General features: G+C 43.2%; 1 protein-coding gene and 1 pseudogene across 1 annotated transcript in view; both read right to left on the bottom strand.

Annotated features, from left to right (window-relative positions):
- Positions 1-21249, bottom strand: part of SPIDR (scaffolding protein involved in DNA repair) — a 273808-nt gene that overhangs the window by 26403 nt on the left and 226156 nt on the right. Inside the window, exon 11 of the mRNA XM_014532904.1 lies at positions 11675-11815. Within this exon, the coding sequence (XP_014388390.1) occupies positions 11675-11815 (141 nt within the window). The remainder of the gene's footprint in view (positions 1-11674; positions 11816-21249) is intronic.
- On the bottom strand, positions 766-2749 carry LOC102261366 (annotated as a pseudogene).

Here is a 21249-nt window from a genome sequence, read left to right as displayed (position 1 = left end):
CAATAAAGTTGTTCTTAAAAAAAATGACAGTGGTTTCCAGCAAGGAGATATCTAACCCTGATCTTTCCTCAGCTCTGCTCAACGACTTTGCTACAAACATCATCTTTCTTTCCTTTCCTCGCAGCTCTCCCCCAAATGCACCTCAAAGCTTCTGGGAAACAAAATGCTGGGGACTTTAAAATCAAATAGCAATGCTGTCGTCTTTCCTGGAAAGCTTCCCCAGGACCCAGCAGGCAGTGCGAAGGCTGGGAGAAAGATGCAGAGAGGCCGGGAAAAGCCAGGCAATGCTCAGCACCTTTCTTCCGGGATGCCTGTGCCTCCTTCCTTTTCCTAAGTTATGTGGGGCACGAGGCCCATGTTCCTCCTGAGTGTCCCCATGCCCAGGGGTGAGGGGGGCAGGAGGCTGCTGACTGAACCGCCTCTGTTGACCGATGGGAGTGAGGTCTGGCTCTGGACAGGCTGGCCCTGCACGAGAGTTCTTCGCAGAGACCAAGAGACCGAGTGCTCACAGTGTTTGTGGAAGCAAGGAGAACGCGGGTTAGAATACTAGGAGAGATACACCCCTCACCGGAGCGAGCGTAAAGATGAGGAGTTTCCAGAGCAGGCTGTCCTGATTGACGACTGCATTTCGAGAAACGATTTCAGACTTAAATCTTCTATTGTGATGATGCAAGATATTGCAAAACAACAGAATATATATTGTGAAACAGCTTTTTATTAATGTAAAATGTCTCTATTCATTTATATGGCAAATACCGTCCCCTACTTAAAAAAAAAAGACATTTGCCTTTCAATCTTAGCTAGACAATTCACGTGTGTTTTTATAATCATATATTGACATGATCTAGAATGCAGGATGCAAAAATCAATTCAATAAGCATTATGAAATAATTTCACACATATGCAGAACCTTGGGCAAATGGTTAAAATTAGAGACGAACATTAAATGTGGGCAGACGATATTCCACATACAGCAACGAACTTAACAGATGTGTTTGCAGTGCTTTCTGGTAACTAACTTGCTTTCTGTTGATCTTTAAACACCCAATTCCAAATCTTCCAGCCCCTGGAGAAGGGCTTTTTATTTTTGAATTTTCTCCAACTGATTTTTTTAAGCTGTTTTCCAGCTTCTACTTGTTCTTTCAGCCCTCTGATTGCTTTGTTTCCTCTTTAAGCTCCTGATTTTGGGTCTATCTCGGGTTCCCCAGAAGGTGACTGGGAGTATTGTGTGCTGAGGTCTGCAGGAACAGGGGCAGGAAGAGGCGCCAAATCTGTACTCGTGTCACTTCTTGCTTCCTGCTATGCAGCTCTCTTAGCTTCAGGCTTCCTTTGATTTTTAAGGGCTGTTTTTGATAAGGCTTATCATTTCCTGGTTGTGGTTTCATATTCTGAAAGGGTTCCTCCTCACGCAAGTTAGGAATTGGCGACTGGTTTACTTCTTAAAGCTGGGGGTCTACACGCTGCTGCAGCTTTTGGTTCTTTACTGGGTACATCACTTGGAACTGTTTGGTAAGTTCCTTTTTGTGCTGGTAATACTCCATCTAAAAATGACTGCCAAGAAACCTGTCATAATTTTGCATTTGATGGCACATTACACTTGTGCAAGACAGAGCCAGTATAATGCACCAAAAATGTACCCATTATTAACACATAACCTGGGAGCAAAAGTGACTGTTAAAATATGCTTACTGCCTGGGAACCAAGCAAAATATGTAGAATCAGAGGCCGCGGGTTTAGAAATAAATTTGTAGTTTTTAACATCCCACACTTCCATCTGTCCGGTCAGATTCCCACACCCAGGGACACTAACCTACGTCCAGGAGGACTAGAGTCGGCTGCATTCTGAGGAAGAGTTCTGAAGTCAGACACAGGATCCCATTTCAAGTTGAAGGTTGTCGCTTTGGCAGGCGTAAGACCCCAAGCAGCACAAAACTCAGCACAACCAGAATTCCGGGCTACATCACCAATGAGGCCGCTTTTGGTAACTGCACTGCAGCACGTTCTGCACTTGTTTCAATGTAGCGCGGCCGTTGGTCCTCAGCACAGGAAGCTCCCGCCTTGTCAACACCTGTGCTTGCGCCTACTCAGCAGCAGCCTTTCTACGCCACAGCACTGCACCCTCATCCACCTTAGAGAAGCCTCTATGGCTAAAGCTGCACGAGGTCCACCAAAGTTAGCCTACTGATAGGATGTAACAAACGAAGATGTACCCTTACCCCCAACATGACAACCACCTTGTAGGGTCCAGGTAATAACACAAAATCCATTTTTTGCAAATGCAATTTATTTGCAATTGTGTTGAAATTGTTGTTTTCGAAGAAGTGAACTTCACTGTTAACATTTTGGGCACAAATAGTTTCAACTTTTGACTGGGATGGATACCAATTTTGCATTTTTTTCTGGATGAAAGATTTTAAATGTCTCATTTTCCATCATCAAGCTGTAGGCTGGGCTTCCCCGCGGTGGCATCTTTGAAGCAGTGTATGTCTGCCACATTGGTAGGACAGAGGTTTTTGGCAAGAACTCAAGACAAACTGCCTTTGGGAGGTCAAAGGTCTGTTGCCATTGATGATATTTATTTTTTCTCTGTTGCCCCAGGCAAACAAGTTCCCATCCTTACTAAAGATGTGGGCTTTGCAATTCCTCCCAGATTCCCTTGGAAACACTGTGTTTTCTGTAAAATGTGGTGTCCATTCACCATGCATAGTTCTGATCTTTAGACTCTCAAGAGCAATGTGGACAGCACCATGTTGTCCGAGAAGGAGCAATACAAATGTTTACCAAACATTAGTATAAGTATGCTGAAAAAACAAAACAAAAAACTCGCCTCCTTACAATATATTCTATTATTACAAATTTACATATCAAGAAGCCTCCCTATATATACTTTTTCAAAGACTGAACTGGTTAGTCCTGTCTCAATAAATTACATTGGCATGTCAAATAATGAAGAATAAACCACAAAACACCCTTTACCCAGTGACTAGCTCCACCCTAAATAACAAATCAAACTGCAGGGCTAACTGGATGTCTTCAGGGAGAAAGCCATGGTGACGGGAAGACCTTTCCCACCCACTACCTGGGCAGGAGGCCAGGGCGGCGCCCAGTTCTGAACCCGGCATTTCTGAGCATACGTCTCACTGGAGCAGCAGCCCACAGTGGGGAGGCTCTCATGCCTTCCCCGCCCCCATGCTGTCCCAGTCACACAGAGTGACAGAAAGGAAGGGACAGGGCTTATTTCCTAATCAGGCACTGGGCATGAACCACCTACGCCAAACCTCCCACCCCGCCTCACATACAGTCAAGCTAGACTATGCTTCAGGATGGCATAATAGAAGCAGAATTTGCTTTAGAGCCATTTAAAAGTGGGTACAGAGTAAAATATTTACTGCTGATGAGCTTTAGTTCTTCATCTGTGACATGAATGAAACAGTATTTGCCTTGAGAGGTTATTTTGAGGATTACACACATGTACACCCAGCATGGTGTCTGGCATTTGATAAATGGTAGCTCCACCCACTTAACTTCTTTTGCATTTTCCTGTTTTCCTTGGTGCCCCAGTTGATCTCATTTACCAGTAAGCAGATCTGAAGCTAATCAAACAAATATGTATGGAATTGAATAAGCAGTTGAAGTCTTGAACTATACATTATAATCATGATTTGTGTGATTTGGAACGAAGACCTCAAATTTCAAAAAATACCTTTCCTCTAAAATAAAAATAAAAGTTATGATCTCTATTAATCTTTTATTAGAATCACTAATATAAGTAACTGTCAGTTCACAGTAACAACAAAAACACTAAAAAATAAATGGATTAAGCAAACAATAAGTAGGAAAATAGACTCCATTCTCTTAAAATGTAATTATTCCAAAGAAAAATTTCATAGAACTTATTTTACCTTCCAAAATGCCCTACGTTAAAAAGTCGCAATCTAGATGATTAGAACCCATTATTTTATTGGAAGGACTTACAAGGAGATACTTCAATCATGTTGTGGACAGAAAAATAAGGGGTTTAATGGAAAGCAACCCCACAGGGTGATTGGTCATAAATTCCTAACTGGGCAGGTCATGGTGGGTATCCTGCCCCAGGCATATAACTTTTTAGTGAAAGGTTCATCTTTGTCTTAAGCAAGCTCTCTCCACTGTTTCTGTGCATCTAGGATTGAGTGATTTTTTTCTACCCTATCTTCTAATTCACTGATTCCATCCTCGGCTTCCCCTAATCTGCTGTGTATTCTTTACAATGTGTTCTTTGTGCGATGTCGTTCTTTACTTCTGTCTTCATAGTTTACTTTACTCATGCTGTTGAGCATCTTTACCAACATTATTCTGAATTCTATATTAGATAAATTTCTTATCTCCATTTCATTTATCTCTTCTTCTGGAGAATAATCTTGTTCTTTCATTGGGGGGGGGGGTTCTTTTTGTCTTCTCATTTTGGCTGCCTGTTTGGGTTTGTGACTATGATTTAGGTAGATCTGCTATGCCTCTCAATCTCTAGAGCAGAACAGTGTCAAATGCTGTTTCTGACTAATGAGATCAGGCAAAGACTTACAGCCTCCAGAGACCGTCTCTGCGTGCAGACTGATTGGATTTAGGCTTGAATAGCCCTCAGGCAACCGTCCACAGGTGTGGTCAGAGTTTTTTCAATAGGATGGGGCAATTGCTTCTGCCTAGAGGCCCAGCCGTGGGCAAACTACGGCCCGCGGCCGAATCCGGCCCGTTTGAAATGAATAAAACTAAAAAAAAAAAAAGACCGTACCCTTTTATGTAATGATGTTTACTTTGAATTTATATTAGTTCACACAAACACTCCATCCATGCTTTTGTTCCGGCCCTCCGGTCCAGTTTAAGAACCCATTGTGGCCCTCGAGTCAAAAAGTTTGCCCACCCCTGGGCTAACTGTTATTCTCTGTCTCTTGATGGGCCTTAGCAACTCCACATCAAGGTGTTTTCCAATAGGGTGGGTCAACTGTCTTCCCCCCAAGCAAAGCTGTCTGTATAGCAAATGTCTGTGTAAGAAAGATGACTTCTGCAGTGTGAGGGAATGACTCACCACAGGAAACTGGGGTGTCTGCCTTCTGAGCTCTAACCCCAGAGCCCCTGATCCTGGCTTCGGCTCACACAGCTCCAGTCCACTCTGCCCTCCTTCTGCTGGAGCACAGGGTGAGTGGCTGCACAGGGAAGTTTGTTCATTGGCCCTTTAAGTGGGTGCCAGCTTCCAGCCGTGTCTCCCTGGCAGACAGCAACCCCACTGCTTTTCACATCCAGATGTTATATGGGTACCCTTCTCAGTCCTGGTGCTCTCTACTGGGGGCCCAGCTTGGGAATTAGAACCCAGAGTTCTCAGTGGCAACCCGTCTTCCCCACCCCCCCAACAGCTGAGATACCTCTCTGGAACGTCAGTTGCTGTCTGTGGGAGCCTGGTCAGCCCTTTCGTGCCTCAGACCCTCCTAACCAGTCTCTATGCCATCTCCACTTTCGGTCCTCGGTTATCAGGGTTCTCGCCAATGAGTCTTCCATTGAGTATTCAAGAGCTTTTCTGTATTTTAGTTGTAATTCCAATTTGGTCCTGGAAGCATGTCCATGCAGCATCCACTTACTCCGCCGCCATTTCTAATCTACTTCATGTACTCTTTTACTGTTGTTTGTTTCTATGTACAATTGTTAAAGAGACCAAAAACCCCCCAAAACTCTACTGTTAAAGTGAGATAAGCCAGTAAGCCAGGACAAGTGGAGTAGGGAAACTGAGACAGACAGGGAAACCAACTGGCCAAGCAATTTACAGCAGACACAGGTCACCTCCTTAGAGATAACATCTAGGCAGGCCTCAGTTGTATTTTAGCTCCATGCCCAGAAAAGCAGCTAAAACGGGCGGGCAATGACAGGATCAGCTGCAATGAGTAAGGACCCCCTCCCCACCATGACGCTGACCAATCAGTAGAGACCACGACCCGGAAGGAGCACACCTAGAAAAGCTGATGAATGTTCTGCTGAAACCCTCCTCTAAGATTCCTGCCTGCAAAAGAGAGATGCAAGCCTCAAAACAAAGGACCCAGCATGCACTCTCCCTCTGGGGAGCACTCCTCCCCCCACCGCCATCCTATTCCCCCTCTCCTTCTCCTTCTTCCCCCACAGGCACCCATCTCCTAAACTCCAAAGAACTCCTGCTGTGAAACCTTTCCTGCTCACAAACTACCTGTACTTACTAACTGATTAAGGGCTTGAATTAATAGCATGGTGCTTCTTTAGGGGAACTGCCTTTTGCCTCATTGCGCATCCTTGGTTTCAAGATTTAGTACATTCTCTTTCAGTGACATTTTATTCTCCTTGCAGAAAATTGGGTGAACCCACCAGAAACAATTTTATGATTTGAAATCATAAAGGAATTCTTAAGAATGTCAATTTTAAAAGAGGGTTTCCAACCAGATCAATGAGCAAAGAGATTCTGTACTTCAAACCCCAAGGGAAGTGTGTAGCTCTTTGAAAGGGTGGTCTTTTGAGAAAAATCAAAGAAAGGAACTTACTACTGAAGTTCTTTACCCAAGGAGAGCTCTCACCACTATGTATTTCCTGTTAAAGGAGCGTGTGAAATGATAACCCTGACCCAGCCCCGTCAACTTGCGTTAAACAATTCCTAACGATTCCCTTCTACTGCACTTCTGTGCACTCCGGGTCACACTCAGCTGGAGCGAAGGTGAGTCTCCACAGGAGACTGAACCCACAGCCCAGAGTCACACCAGAGCTTGACCCCTAGCCAGCTGTGTGACTCTTAGGTAATCAATCACCCTCATCTCTGTTTCAGGCCCTCTTCTGGAAGAAGGGGGTGAGAACAGAGTCTGCAAACAAGAAATACGATGGTGAGCAAGAAACAGCTCCTGCCCTCAAGAGCCTAATTAATAATTGGCAGGCCAGGCTGAAATACTGGCCACTAGTCATTCTCATTGACGTCAATATTTATTGATTGATTGTCTACGCCATGCAAAGGCCACAAGTACAGTGGTTGGGGACTGGGAGGAGGACGCCTAAGGGACTTTTTTTCCCTGACCATTGGGTTAGTGTTTGGGCATGTTGACTAAGCTTGGCTTCTAGTATAAAATTTATTAGTATTTCATGGGTTACCTTGAAAACGAAAGCTGATATTTAAACAATAACTATTTATTGGATCAATCTCTAAAACAGCGGTTCTCAACCTGTGGGTGGCGACCCCTTTGGGGGTCGAACGACCCTTTCACAGGGGTCGCCTAAGACCATCGGAAAACACATATATAATTACATTACGATTCATAACAGTTGCAAAATTACAGTTATGAAGTAGCAACGAAAATAATTTTATGGTTGGGGGTCACTACAACATGAGGAACTGTATTAAAGGGTCACGGCATTAGGAAGGTTGAGAACCACTGCTCTAAAAAGTAACCTCCTCCCAAGTGCCCAACCCCTTACTCGATCATTAAAACTGACCAGACACCAGTGCTATCTTAACTTAATACTTTCTTAAGAGAGGCAAATGGATGTTTAGACAATAGAGGCTGTCCTTCCTCTCTTCCTCTTTCTAGTCCTAGTCCCAGGCCTTTCGAGTTCTCTGCAGGGTTCATAAATCTTAACCCATGCTCTAAACCTCTCTTAAAGGTGGCCACCCGCCCACAGTTCTTTGTATGAGGCACTTGCCAGTTGGTGTCTTTCTGGGTTTCCTCCTGGGCTCTCCTGCTGGTCTATGAGCTCTTGGAGGAAGTGGCCTATTTTATACTCTTGGCATCTGCCACAGCTCCTACCGCAGCTGCCCGGAGGAGCCATGCATTCAAAATCCACTGGTCACTGGTTCTTTGTTCTTCCTTCAATTGCTGCAGAAGTTTCCAAACTGGTAGCCCTGTCCCAATCTCTCCCTTTATGTCAAATCTATTACAGCTACAATAGTAGGATAATCTTAACTTCATTTTCATTACCTCTTTTCTTCTCTCAAAAAAACTCATAATGACCCTAATAGGACTTAAGACTTTACTGGCTTTATCTAGCTGACTTTATACCTCAGTATGTTCTGGTCTAGGATAAAGCCACCAAATCTAGCATATAGCTCAATGCTGCAGTAGCTATCCAGGGGCATAGCACCCAGAGCTACCAAGTATTTCTAGAATAAATGACTGAATTGCCGTTTCAATAACCCTCTTTCTTCCTCTTTTGCACATATCTTTCCTAGTCCTACTTTTATGTCTCCACAGGTAACATTTCACCAGTTTGAAGAAAGTGTCTCCTGCCAGATGAAGATGTTTAAGGCATTTGTTCTCACTCACTTCTTTCATGAAATCTTCTGAGATCAGCCAGTTAAAAATCTAGTCATTTAAAGCAGCAACTGCTCAAATACTTGTGCTTATCTAGTTTTCTGTTGTAGGGGATGCAATTCAAGGCCAAAGATGGTATCTACTGCCTCTTTGTCATTCTCAGCCCTCAGGGAGAGCCCTCTGTGTACAGTGAATCCTGACTAAGCGCTGTAGTAAAGTCCCTCCGATGCATTACTCGTAAAGGGCATTCACGAGCTCTAAATAAAACAATAACTATAAATTAATGCTTTAGACACAGAGATTAGTAGTTTTGTTTAATAATTTGAAACATATATACTACTAGGATTTTGAATTTAAAGAGGTTACCTTCCCCACAAAAAATTTTGCTAGCTATAGTTTCCATGTCTATAGGGTTAACATATTTCAGGAAATTTCTCCCCCCCACCCCGCTCAGTGTTGCCTTATCATAGCAAAAGAAAAGAATAATTCGCAATAAAAAGATAAAGTTCATACACAGAATGACTCCAAAATAAGGTGACTTTTCAGCTTGTCTGACCTACTAAACTGCTGCACAGCCACTTGGGAGGGCAAAGGTCAGGGGTGCACCTTAGAGAAGTCACTGAACAAACAGCGGGGATGCCCTAGAGAGAAGGAAAGCACAGGCAGAGGTCCGCGTCCTGCTTAGCAAGCATGCTTCAGGGTTGTTTGGAAAATGGTAGTTTTTTCCTGAAGACCCAGACTATTTTTCTGACTCTTCGTATTTTACCCAGTCAGTATAAACACTCACCTCCACAAATATGTCAGAGAAACACAAAAGATATGATGGCTGTTTTTCTGCAAGCCATCCCAAATGCAGCAGGTCACAGAGCGATGCTCCCTGCAGAGTGGTCCAACAGCTCTGTCTGAATGAGCAGCTCTGAGGTCACCAGTCCACTTGAAACCCAATGTGTGGAATAGTGGTTTCCATCACTATAATCACAGACCAGATGAAATCTGCTGGCCAAAATCTAAAAGACTCCATGACTAGCCTAAACATACAACTATCTTCTGACTGGCAAAAAAAGTTATTTTCTGTATTAGATATTGAAATTATATAATTATAACTAATAATTTTAGCTTGAATTTTTGGAAGTAAGTGTATTAGGTTTATGAGAAGTATATTTTGTTATAGTTTATGTGAGTTGCTAAGAAATACTGTACTTTGGGGGGGGGGGAAGAAAGACAGACAATTTGTGTTTACTGGGCCACAGATGGATGACTGACTGACAATGGATAATATCACAATTATAACACCCAGCATTCCAAAACTATTTAATAAAATTGTTTTGAAGCAATATAGCTTCCAAAAGAAAAGAAAATCTAAATAAATATTTGGATGGCCGCATACCAAAATAACGTTAAACATATAAGATAAAGAAATTAATCCCAAGTTAAAAAAGGGCATCAGATATTTACTCACCAACTATAAAAGGAATGGCTTTCAAAAGTTTGTAAATGAATTATTTGAAACACACAGTGCATTTCCCATGGAAAAAAGGTTTCCTATGGCAATGTTGTAGTTAGTAGTAAAGCTTTCAGTGTTACCCACAAACACTCCATTAAATGTTACCAGGTACACATGATAGAAGAACATGAACTTTACAGAGTCAGAGACCCCTGGGTTCCAGTCCTGGCTGCGGTACTTCCACAGGAAGCTATGTCCCACCGTCTCCAGCAGGAAGAGCGTCTCCCGGAGCGGAGCAGGAGACCTGCCCATGGCAAGGCTGTCCCACCCCGAGAGCCTGCTGGTGACCCCGTGTGCTCAGGTGGAAGGCTCGCCTGCAGAGTTCATACCAAGGAAGAGAACTTCCTAAATGGCCCTGATGGGGTTGATGTCAGGTCAGTGCCAAGGCAGTGATAACTGTTAACAGGACCACACTTAGTCTTTTCAGATGCTTGAGATTCCGAGGGCTAAAATGAGGTTCAGCCTTAGGAAGCATAAGGTTCACATGACCCAACGTCTAGCATGCTTTCCAAATATCTGGGCACCGCCCCTCCCACTCTGCCCCAATCTATACGGCAATTACATTATAGTACAGCTATCCTTTTATAAACAAAAGAAGCATTTATCACAAGACAAATCTACATGGATCAATAAACTACTGTTGTATCTAACCAGAGCTTACAGGAGATCTGTCTATGAAATATATATCTTTCAGAAAAATAAGCTCTTGGGTAGAGCCATCAGTCATCTGCAAGCGCATATGAAAGGCGGGGACAGAGTTGAGGCCTGTGAGAAAGCTGCCTGACTATAGGGGTCAGTCCGTAATGCTCTGTAAATGCTCACAATTCAGAACGATGGTTGGAAGGGTCATTATACAAACCACTAAAAGACGTTATCCACACCTGCTTCAAAATCAGAATACCAGATACTCATAATGTTTTTTCCCTCCCTCAGACACTGTTATAAGCTCAGATGTCACCATAATTAAACACAACATCAACATCAAGAGAGTTAAAATAAGACACTATTTGAGGAAATAGAGGTTACACAATAAGATTGAGAAAACCCACTTCAGGGTTTACACTAATTCTCTATATGCCTGAATAGTTCCATTAAAAACATTTCTTCTCTTCCCGAAACCATGGATTAAGAAGGTAATTGGAGATGTGGGAGCCACAGTCTGGGCCAGCTTTATATACCATTCCACCTCTGCCTATCCAAAACCACCTTTCAGGGTGAACCTTGAACCTTGGAGGATAACAAAACTTTTTTACTCTGGAGAGCAAATTATGTGACAACTTAAGAGTTTAACTTAAAGCTGTTAAGATGCCTCTTCACAAAATTTCATTTACATAAACAGACTCATATAAAGCTGACTTGTTAGAGCTAGGACAACATACAAAAAATCTTTAGAATTAAAATACACATACTTAACATTTCTAAATCTTCTTAATCTTCACAAAATTATGAATTGCTACACCTGCATACCTGTTCTTGCTGTCATTACCATTTTCCCCGCAGGTACTTCATGGGCTCCACTCAACCTCTGTCTTGTTTTATAGGCAAATTCCAAGATCCTAGAGCAGCGGTTCTCAACCCGTGGGTCACGACCCCTTTAGGGGTCAAACGACCCTTTCACAGGGGTCGCCTAAGACCATCGGAAAGCGCATATATAATTACATATTGTTTTTGTGATTAATCACTATGCTTTAATTATGTTCAATTTGTAACAATGAAATTGGGGGTCACCACAACATGAGGGACTGTATTAAAGGGTCGTGGCATTAGGAAGGTTGAGAACCACTGTCCTAGAGTTTATTGTCTTTAAAAATAAAATTAGAGATAAAATATGAATAAAAGAACCAGTCATTGTGGCAAGCTGGATGCTGTTCCAGTGCGTCCTCACCTTCCTCGGATGGCCTTCTGCAGCACCTTCATGCCCGCCAGGCGGCAGGACTGCCCCTCCAACCGTCTGTCCTTAAAGATGGTGCCCTCTGAGTGCACTTCGCCGAACATTCCGTAGGCATCCTGCACGAGGAGGCAGACTCTACAAAAAAGCATTCACAGTTGTTCTTTCCTGGAACAGTCTTTGATTCAACACACAGATCAGGACAAATGAAGTTGAATTCAAACATGCACTTTCTAGATTTGTACACGCAGGCATTTGATCACTGTTTGTAAACTACAGAGACAGAATTTGCTTTTGGCATAAAACTAAATTCTAAGCAGAATGAGGTTTAAAAGCACATGAAGAAGGTCATCCTTTCAAATCAAACATATTACTGTTGCCCATGTATTATGGATAGAGCAGTCTCATATATTGTCTATTTAATTCTTCAGCTAAGGAAAGTGGGCATTATCACCTCCATTTGATAGATGAGGAAAGTGAGGGTCAGTGTGTTAAATGACTAGCCAAGACAGTAAGCAGGTCACAAAATCAGGTCTTAAACTGGAGGCCCCTGATTTTGACATTTTTCTGTGCCATAGCATCACATTACAGTAACAAGTTACAAGGATGCAGAAGAGTGACCAACTTAGCCTAGTGGAACCTGAGAGAGCACCCCAGAACAAGAAGCATTCCAGTCTCCAAGGGAAGCACCAAGCGGCAACAAGGAACGAACCAACGGCAAACTGCATAATGACCATAAAATCCGAATATCGAAATCTAATCTACAGAGAGGTCAGGATTTGTTCCAGCACTAGGCCAAACTATCCTATATAATAAAAAGCTAATATGCAAATCGACCGAACAGTGGAACGACCGGTCGCTATGATGCACACTGACCACCAGGGGTAGACGCTCAATGCAGGAGCTGCCCCCTGGTGGTCAGTGCGCTCCCACAGGGAGAGTGCCGCTCAGCCAGAAGCTAGGCTCATGGCTGGTGAGCTCAGTGGTGGTGGCGGGAGCCTTTCCCACCTTTGTGGCAGCACTAAGGATGACCAATTGATAGTTTAGGCTGCTCCCCTAAGCCATCAGTTGGACATCCTCCAAGGGCTCCAGAACTGTGAGAGGGCGCAGGCCAGGCTGAGGGACCTCCCCCAAGTGCCTGAATTTCGTGCACTGGGCCTCTAGTCCTATATAATAAAGAGCTAATATGCTAATTAGACTGGACAGCGGAACGACCTTCCGGAACAACCAGTGGGTGGGGAGCAGGGCCATGAGGCAGCTGGGACCGCAAGGGCCGAGGAAGCTGGGGCTACGAGGGCCTACCCTTGCACGAATTTCATGCATCGGGCCTCTAGTTTAAAATATAGTTATATATAAATTGTAAATAGTCAATAATGAGGCCACTTATCTAGAAGAACTTCACCCACTCTATAACTTTCAAAAGATACTTTTAAATGTTCAACAAGAATCATATCAGAGTAGTAAGGTCAGAATGTAAGTGATTTATGCTAAATTATAAAAAAAATAGGCTTTTAATGTCCCTTGAAAACAATTTAATTGGCCTATAAACTTTTCATACAAAATAAGCAAATACTGTATAATTTAATCAGAGACCCAAGTGGGAAAGAACAAAGAAGTGTAATAGAGGTAGGGAGGCATAGCATAGAAGGTTGCAGAGCCATGAGATAAGTTTCACAAGATACTTAATAACAATGGCACTTATGGATTTGTCACTGTGCTCTAAAGCAGTACCCTGGCCTTTTGGGTGTGTCTAGTGAATCTACGATCCATCTATTATGTGTTAAGTACAGTAGAACTGCCACTTGCGTAGGTCTTCAGCGAGGTCTAGGTATGTGCTAATGAGCAATCCTGCCCTCTGTACCTCTACAGGAAAAGAATAAACACAGATAAATACGCAATCACAAGTCGTGGTGGTGTGAGGAAGGAAATAAGCGGAGTGCCTTGAGAAACAACACTGGGGTGGGATACTCTATCCAGGGTGGTCAGGGAAGTTTTCTTAAAAGAGGGTGACCTTTAAGTTGAGTCCTGAAGAAAGAGAAGCCAATTATTAAGCAAATGGTTGAGAAAAAGCATTTACAACAGAGAAACCCTATGATAGAAAAGAGCTCTTCCATGTTTGAGAAATTGAAAGAAGGTTAGATAAGGTAGGGAAAATGGTAGTAAGATAAAGGACTAATATTTGGGGATTTCTTAATTAATTTATTAATTTAACCTTTATTTTTGCTGATTTCAGAGAAGAAGGGAGAGGGAGAGAGATAGAAACATCAATGATGAGAGAGAATCATTGATTGGCTGCCTCCTGCACATCCTCCTGGGGATGGAGCTCGCAACCCCGGCATATGCCCTGACAAATGGTGACCTCTTGGTTCATGGGTTGGTTGACACTCAACCACTGAGCCACACCAGCCAGGCTATTGTTCTTAATTTAAAATAAAAATTATATTTCTGGAAGAAAATTAAAATTTTAACAAGCATTTGTAAAGAAGGAAGAAAAAGGGATGAGGAGGGAAGGGACTGGTTGTGGGTGGCAATAGAGAGGCATCTTGGCGGAGCGAGTCTCATGGTTGGGCGTGGCTGGCATCTACTGATGTTCAACCGTGTGGGGGGTGAGGGCGGTAAAGGCCATGGTGAAAGGCCTGTGTAAGGAGGTGGACCTGACCTGGGCACCAGCGGTGGTAAATAACCAGCATCTGTGCCAGTCAGCACTGACCTCCTGCCGTCAAAGAATCAACAATGGGGTGACACTGAAAAGTTAGATGATATTTTTCTTTCAGAAATGTAACTCTTAGGACAAGGTAGAGGATGTTATGTTAAATTTCAACATATATTAAAAATTGGGTGATTTTACATAAAATTCAAATTTCCCATTGTTTTAAGAAACCTGGGTTCTAGGAGCACTAGGCCAACATCCCATGGATGAAGCGCCAGTTTGTTAATTCATCCCGTGGGCCCTCGCCCCATCCTCTGATCGCAGCCCTCACACAACTCCATCCTCTGGGCCTCTGTCGGCATGCAAGCACACACTGGAAACACTTCCAGGTCTCTGTCGGCATGCACGCATGCGTCGGAAACATTTCAAGGCACGATGGAAGAACACGGTCATGGATGATGCATGAGGGACAGGAAGAATCCATGCTGGCCTAAGATTTCTAAGGAGCTACATGGCAGTGGAGAATCAAGAGCTTGAGGGCAGGAAGCCCAGATGTGGACCTCATTTCAGAGACCACAGAAGCTGTGGAATCCAAAGGCTGGGCAAGCGACTTGAGCCGGGAAGCAGGCAAAGACGGAGGTGATTAACACGGAACATGGAAGTCCAAGCTGGTCAGCGGAGGATGGGACTCAAAGCAGGTGGCAGAAACGACGTAGGTGTGGAGAGGCGGGCGTCCAGCCCGGTTGCCACCACTGACAAACTGCGGCAGCGCTCTGGCTGACACTCCTCTCTCCTGCATGACAGGGGGTTATTCTCTGGAGGCCTTTTCCATTATTCTAATCTAAGGAAGATTAGATAATCACCTATCTATACAGGAGGCTGGAGTTCAGACACTAGAGGTCCCTGAGCAGACAGTGTAACAGCACTGTGGCCATGCTCAGCAGGACAACCATTTCAAACAAGCACTGTCCTTAAAAAACTTGGAAATATTGTGAACTTAGCTGCTAGCCAAGCCATGTGAAGGCTAGAATTGGCATTTTAAAGTTACGTGATGAGTCAGTGTTCATAAAATTAAGCTCCCACTTTGGAAAGCAGAATACCCATTGGACAAGGTGAAATGTACATTCGGTTAATAGCAAACTCTCCACTGCCAGTGACAGGCAAGCTAGGACTTAGGCTGCAGGCGGCTTTCCAAACTCCATGCAGCACCGAGCACTGTGGGTGGGACCCTGTGCCTCGTGTGGGAGGCACGCTGCTGCTTTTAGACGTGATTCGCTTAGATAAACGCTAGAACAGCAACGAGAAATGTCCTCTCATGAGGAAGTAGATGTCAGTGGTTAGAGTAAGAGCCTCATAACTGCATTCACTCCATGAGACAGAGTTTGCCATTCAAAATTCTTGGAATAACAGTTTGGCAAGTGAATGCCACTTCTTTAAGATCAATGTTGCACGCCTGCCTACAACACACACCCTCATCCAAATAAAACCCCCTCCCCTTTTCCTGATTTTAGGCATCTGGTGCAGGGAAAGGCAGCCGGCAGGAGAGGCTCTGTTTTGGGCTCTGCTGCTGAGGGATGTAGGCTCCTGGCGACCCGGAGACTGTACAAGCCAGAGCACTTTAAATTGCTTTGTTACAAATGGAATTAATTGACAAGGAGATGATTTTCCCTCGTGTGCCAGCTCGCTTGTGTCCGTAATGTGTACGCACTTTATAACGGGGGCAATCTTCTTGTGTGAAGGGGCTGAGAGGAAGGTGCTGAAAGCATGCCATCCCTCACAGAAATGAAACTGCCTGGTACGTGAAACCAGCCTGTGGTTGGCCTTCCCATGTTGCCTTCCTCATTCAGCTACTGCGATTGTGTTTGGTAGGTAAAGCGGTGAGTAATCATTAAAATACACAGTGTCTTCAGCTTGCCCCTCCTCCCAGCCAGCCATGCCCTACCCATCCCAGCTGGGAAAATAAGGCAGCAGACAAAAAGAAATCCAAGGGCACAGCATTATAGCAGAATCTCCTCTGTGTTAGCAACTAGGAACCATTCGGCGGGACTTTGATTCTATGCATTTCTGAGCCATGAGGGTGAGGCCTGCACCATGTTGGAAGAGCTGGCTAAAGTCAGTGCCAAATGAAACTACGTTCCACAGCACATTCCCAGCACATAAAATAATACAGATAAGAGGTTCACCATTCAGTCACCGTCTTATCGTGCTGGAAGTATAAAAGTCCATTATGGAGTTAATATTTGTCTTTAAGAATGTTTTTTCTTCTCTTACCAGCTTACTATCACATCATGCTAATCACAGAATACTTTAAAAAATTCTAAAATTACATGTATTGTTAATCTGTAAAAGCAACAGAACAAAGCACAAGGATTATGAAAAGTTAAACTGTTGATTTGTAGAGGGAGTTTTAGTGAGGGTATAATTTAATCTCTTTGAAGTTTTAAAAGCTCCTCCCCAACTTTCCGAAAAATACTCATTTCCCCTTTTCAACCACTAACTCAATTTCATAGATACACAAGAAAAGAGAAACAGCAGACGTGTGGATGTGTGTGTGTGCGCACGCACACATGGGAGAAGAGGAGATTTAAGTGATTTAAGTGAACACGTGGGATGTTTACATGAGCTAAGAGAGCAGTTCTTAGCAGTCCACCAAGAATTCCCGGAATCATGGTCAGTCCCACTATTTTATTCTAGGTCAGTGTCAGCTTAAGCAGCCTTGCTCCATGTTTATAAAATCTTACTAAGCCTCAATTTAAGGAAGAAATTAGATGAAGTGAGGGGAAAAATCGAGGGAGAAAAAGGGAAAGGGAGAATCGGGGAGTTTGAACATGAACAGAGAGAGGAAAGATTCACTGGAAAGAGGGAGGGAGAGGAAGAAGAGGAGGAGAGAAGGCAGAGAGTGGAGTGGGCGGAGGGCCTTTCCCAGCTCCACCCACCCACAGGGCAGACAGGAAACTGATCCACGGGACATTGTGTTCCTCTCCTGAAAACAACCAGAGGAGCTCCTAAAGTAAACAGTTAATCCTGCTGTTTATCTTTTTCGCTTGATGGGATGTTAACAGGAACGTTTCTACTACCCAGAAATGTGGTTTTTATTCTTTCAAAAGTTGTATTTTCTCTTTGCTAAAAATAAGAGTGTGACATGTACACTTTGTAATATCAGAGAACAGGAAAAAAAAAATCTTTCTTTGCTTAAAAGTGACTTAACTAAAAGGATTCCAAAAAGTCCGAGACAGGCCTTTTCTACCCCGATACATTCTCTCTTTTGGGAAAATACTGCATTGCTGTAGGGAACCAAACCAAAGCGAAACGAACCACCTGCTGCAGGCTCCATCTTTAATGAAGACACAAGTAAAAGTGCTGGCCTACGTGCCATCCTGGACTTTGGTTCTGGTTATTGCTCATGAAGATAACACGACCACTGTGCCCATCAAAAGCAGGAAGAGTGCATTTTACATGTGGCTGGAACTTTGCCTAGAGAACAAGTTTTCGAAGATAGTTATTATTACACATTTTTATTAACTGAAATATCAATTGAGAAAATAATAGGTAATTACAATATCTGAGATTCATGTGCAGTTGTAAGTTATATTAGAGAGACCCTGTGTACACGTTGCCCATTTTCCCCCAATTCTGTACTTTATTCTAGCAAATAGTACAGTTTCACAACCGGCATATTGATATTGATACAGTCCACCAATATTATTCAGATTTCACCAATTTCACGTGCGTGTGTGGGGATCGAGCCGCAACCCAGGCATGTACCCTGACTTGGAATCGAACTGGCAACCTCTTGGTTGATGCTCAACCACTGAGCCACACTGGCTACGCTGCAAGAGTTTTTAAACATTCGATACCTGACTATTTAGTCAGGAGCACTGACCTCTTTTCCTTAGACTGTCAAATAGAAAAATACAACAGCCAACAATAGCCACCTGGTGTAAATGAATCGAAATTATACCATTTTTTTTGTCAGATCAGCAAAAAATACAATTTTTTGGTGTGCCTCAGGATTGTAGTAATTAGTTTATCTGCCATTAAATGAAAAAGGTTGAAAATTGCTGTCCTATAGCCACCATTACAGTCTAGATACTGAAGGGTTCCATCAGCAAAAGGATCCCTCCTGCTACTTTTTTTATAATCCACCTCCTTCCATCTCCCCAACCCCCATACCAAACATCTAGAAACCACTAGTCTGTCCTCCATTTCTACAATTATGTCATTTCAAATGTTGTAAAAATGGAATTTTCCAGTATACAACCTTTGGGATTGGCTTTCCCTCTTCAGTACAGTTTGTTGGTAATTAATCCATGCTATTATGCCTTTTATTTTTATAACAGCTTTACTGAGACACTACAGGCCCAGTGCACGAAATTTGTGCACTGTGGGGGTGGGGTGGAGGGGGTCCCTCAGCCTGAACCCTCTCGCAATCCGGGACCCCTTGGGGGATGTTGGACTGCTGGTTTAGGCCCATGTGGGATCAGGCCTAAACTGGTAGTCATAGACATCCCTCTCACAATCCAGGACTGCTGACTCCTAACCGCTCGCCTACCTGCCTGCCTGATCACCCCTAACCACTTGCCTGCCTGCCTCATCGCCCCTACCCACTCTCCTGCCTGATCGCCCCTAACTGCTCGCCTGCCTGCCTGCCTGATCGCCTCTAACCACTCTCTTGCCTGATCGCCCCTAACTGCTTGCCTGCCTGCTTGATCACCCCTAACCATTCTGCTTGCCTGTCTGATCGCCCCTAACTGCTCGCCTGCCTGATCACTCCCAACCGCGTCTACCTCAGCCCCCACCGCCACGGCTTCGTCTGGAAGGACGTCTGAAATGACGCCTGGAAGGTTGTTTGGCTGTTGGGTCTAATTAGCATATTATGCTTTTATTCTTATAGATAATTTATTTACTGTAAAAATCATCTTTTTTATAGTGGCAAAATACACATATCACAAAATTTACCATTTTAAGGGTATCAATTCAGTGGCATTAAGTATATTCACAATGTTCTGTAGTCATCAGCACTATCTAGTTCCAGAATATTTTCATCACCTCCCCCCCAAAACCTTATCTATTTTTTAAAAATATTTATTGTTGAAAGTATTACATATGTCTCCTTTTTCCCCCCATTGACCCTTTCTAGCCAGCCATCACCGCCAGCCCCAGTCCTTCACTGCCCTATTGTCTATCAGCCTCCTCAATCTTCCTCCCCTGAGTTTCTGGAAGCAATTAATCTACTTTCTTTCTCTATGGACTTGCATATTCTGTATATGTCACATAAATGGAATCGTATAATGTGTGGCCTTCTGTGTCTGGCTTCTTTCACTTAGCATGTTTTCAAGGTTTATCCATGTTATCACATGTGTCAGTACTTTACTCCCTTTTGCTGCTGAATCATATTCCATTATATGGATATATCACATTTTAGTTATCCATCTATTAGCGGATACACATTTGAATTGTTTCTACTTTTTTTGCTTGTATGAATAATGCTGCAATGAACATCTGTGTGGAAGCTTTGTGAACATGTTTCCAATTCTTATGAGTATATTCCTAGGAATGCAAATGCTGGGTTGTATGGTAACTATGCTTAACCTTTTGAGAAACTGCTAAACTTCTTTTCCAAAGTGGCTGCACTATTTTACATTCCCACTAGCTGAGTATGAGGATTCCAATTTCTCCATACCCTTGCGAACATTTGTTTTCTGTCTTTTTTATTATAGCCATCCTAGTGGGTGTGAAGTGGTATCCCACTGTGGGTTTGTCTGCATTTCCCTAATGACCAATGATGTTGATTATCATGTGCTTCTTGGTCATTCGTGTATCTTCTTTGGAGAAATGTCTATTCAAATCCTTTGACCATTTATTTAGGTTATTCTTTTATGTTGACGTGTATGAGTTCTTTATATATTCTGAATATGAATTTCCTATCAGATATGTGATTTCCAAATAAATCTCTCCTATTCCCAGGGTTGTCTTTTTACTTTCTTGATGATGTCCTTTGAAGTGCAAAAGGTTTTAATTTTGATGAAGTCCCATTTATGTATTTTTCTTTTGTTGTGTTATGCTTTTTGTTGTTATATGTAAGGAACCACTGCCTAATACATAAAATTATGAAGATATATTCCTGTTGTCTTCTGAGAGTTTTGGTTCTTACATTTAGGAGTATGATTAGTTTTGAGGTAATTTTTGTGTATATTGTGAGGTAGTGTGGTAGGACAGTAAGAAGTGAGGAAAATTCCTAGGCAAGTGGAGTAGGGAAACTGACACAAGAAAATTAAACAAATCAAACAATTTGAACAACTTACACCCCACCCAGCTAGTGAGTTGCAAGATCTTATCTTCCCTAAGCAAGGACACTTGAGGGCAAATAGTTTATACACCTCACCCCCTTACCAGAGAATACAGAGCTTAAATCACCCTGGCCGGGAGATAGAGGACAGAGACCCAGTTAAAGCCATTTGTGCCAGCCAAACTCAAGAACAGATGCAGTCAGGGGAACAAATAACAAAAACCCATTAAAGCCAGACAGACCCAAGATAAAAGTAAAATAGTAAAGCAGATCAAAAAATAATCCCAAACTTCCCTATACATCATTTTTATGTACCAGCACATTAAAAACACACCTGGAAAGCTGATGAATATTCTGCTGAAACCCTCCCTTAGATTCTCATCTACAGAAAAAAAAATCCCCAAAGACAAAGACCCAGTGTGGGCTCTTTCTAGAGCAGTGGTTGCCAACCTTTCAGACCTCACGGACCATCAGTGGTCCATGGACCACTGGTTGGCAACTGCTGTTCTAGAGCACGCCTATGCCCGTCTAGGCATTAACTTTTTACTTCCTTCTAAACCAGGGGTCCTCAAACTTTTTAAACAGGGGGCCAGTTCACTGTCCCTCAGACCGTTGGAGGGCCGGACTATAGTT

This window comes from Myotis brandtii, unplaced genomic scaffold (assembly GCF_000412655.1).
Source record: "Myotis brandtii unplaced genomic scaffold, ASM41265v1 scaffold922, whole genome shotgun sequence".
Taxonomy (NCBI): Eukaryota; Metazoa; Chordata; class Mammalia; order Chiroptera; family Vespertilionidae; genus Myotis; species Myotis brandtii.
Note: the sequence above shows the minus strand (reverse complement) of the source record. Positions and strands in the feature narration are given on the sequence as shown.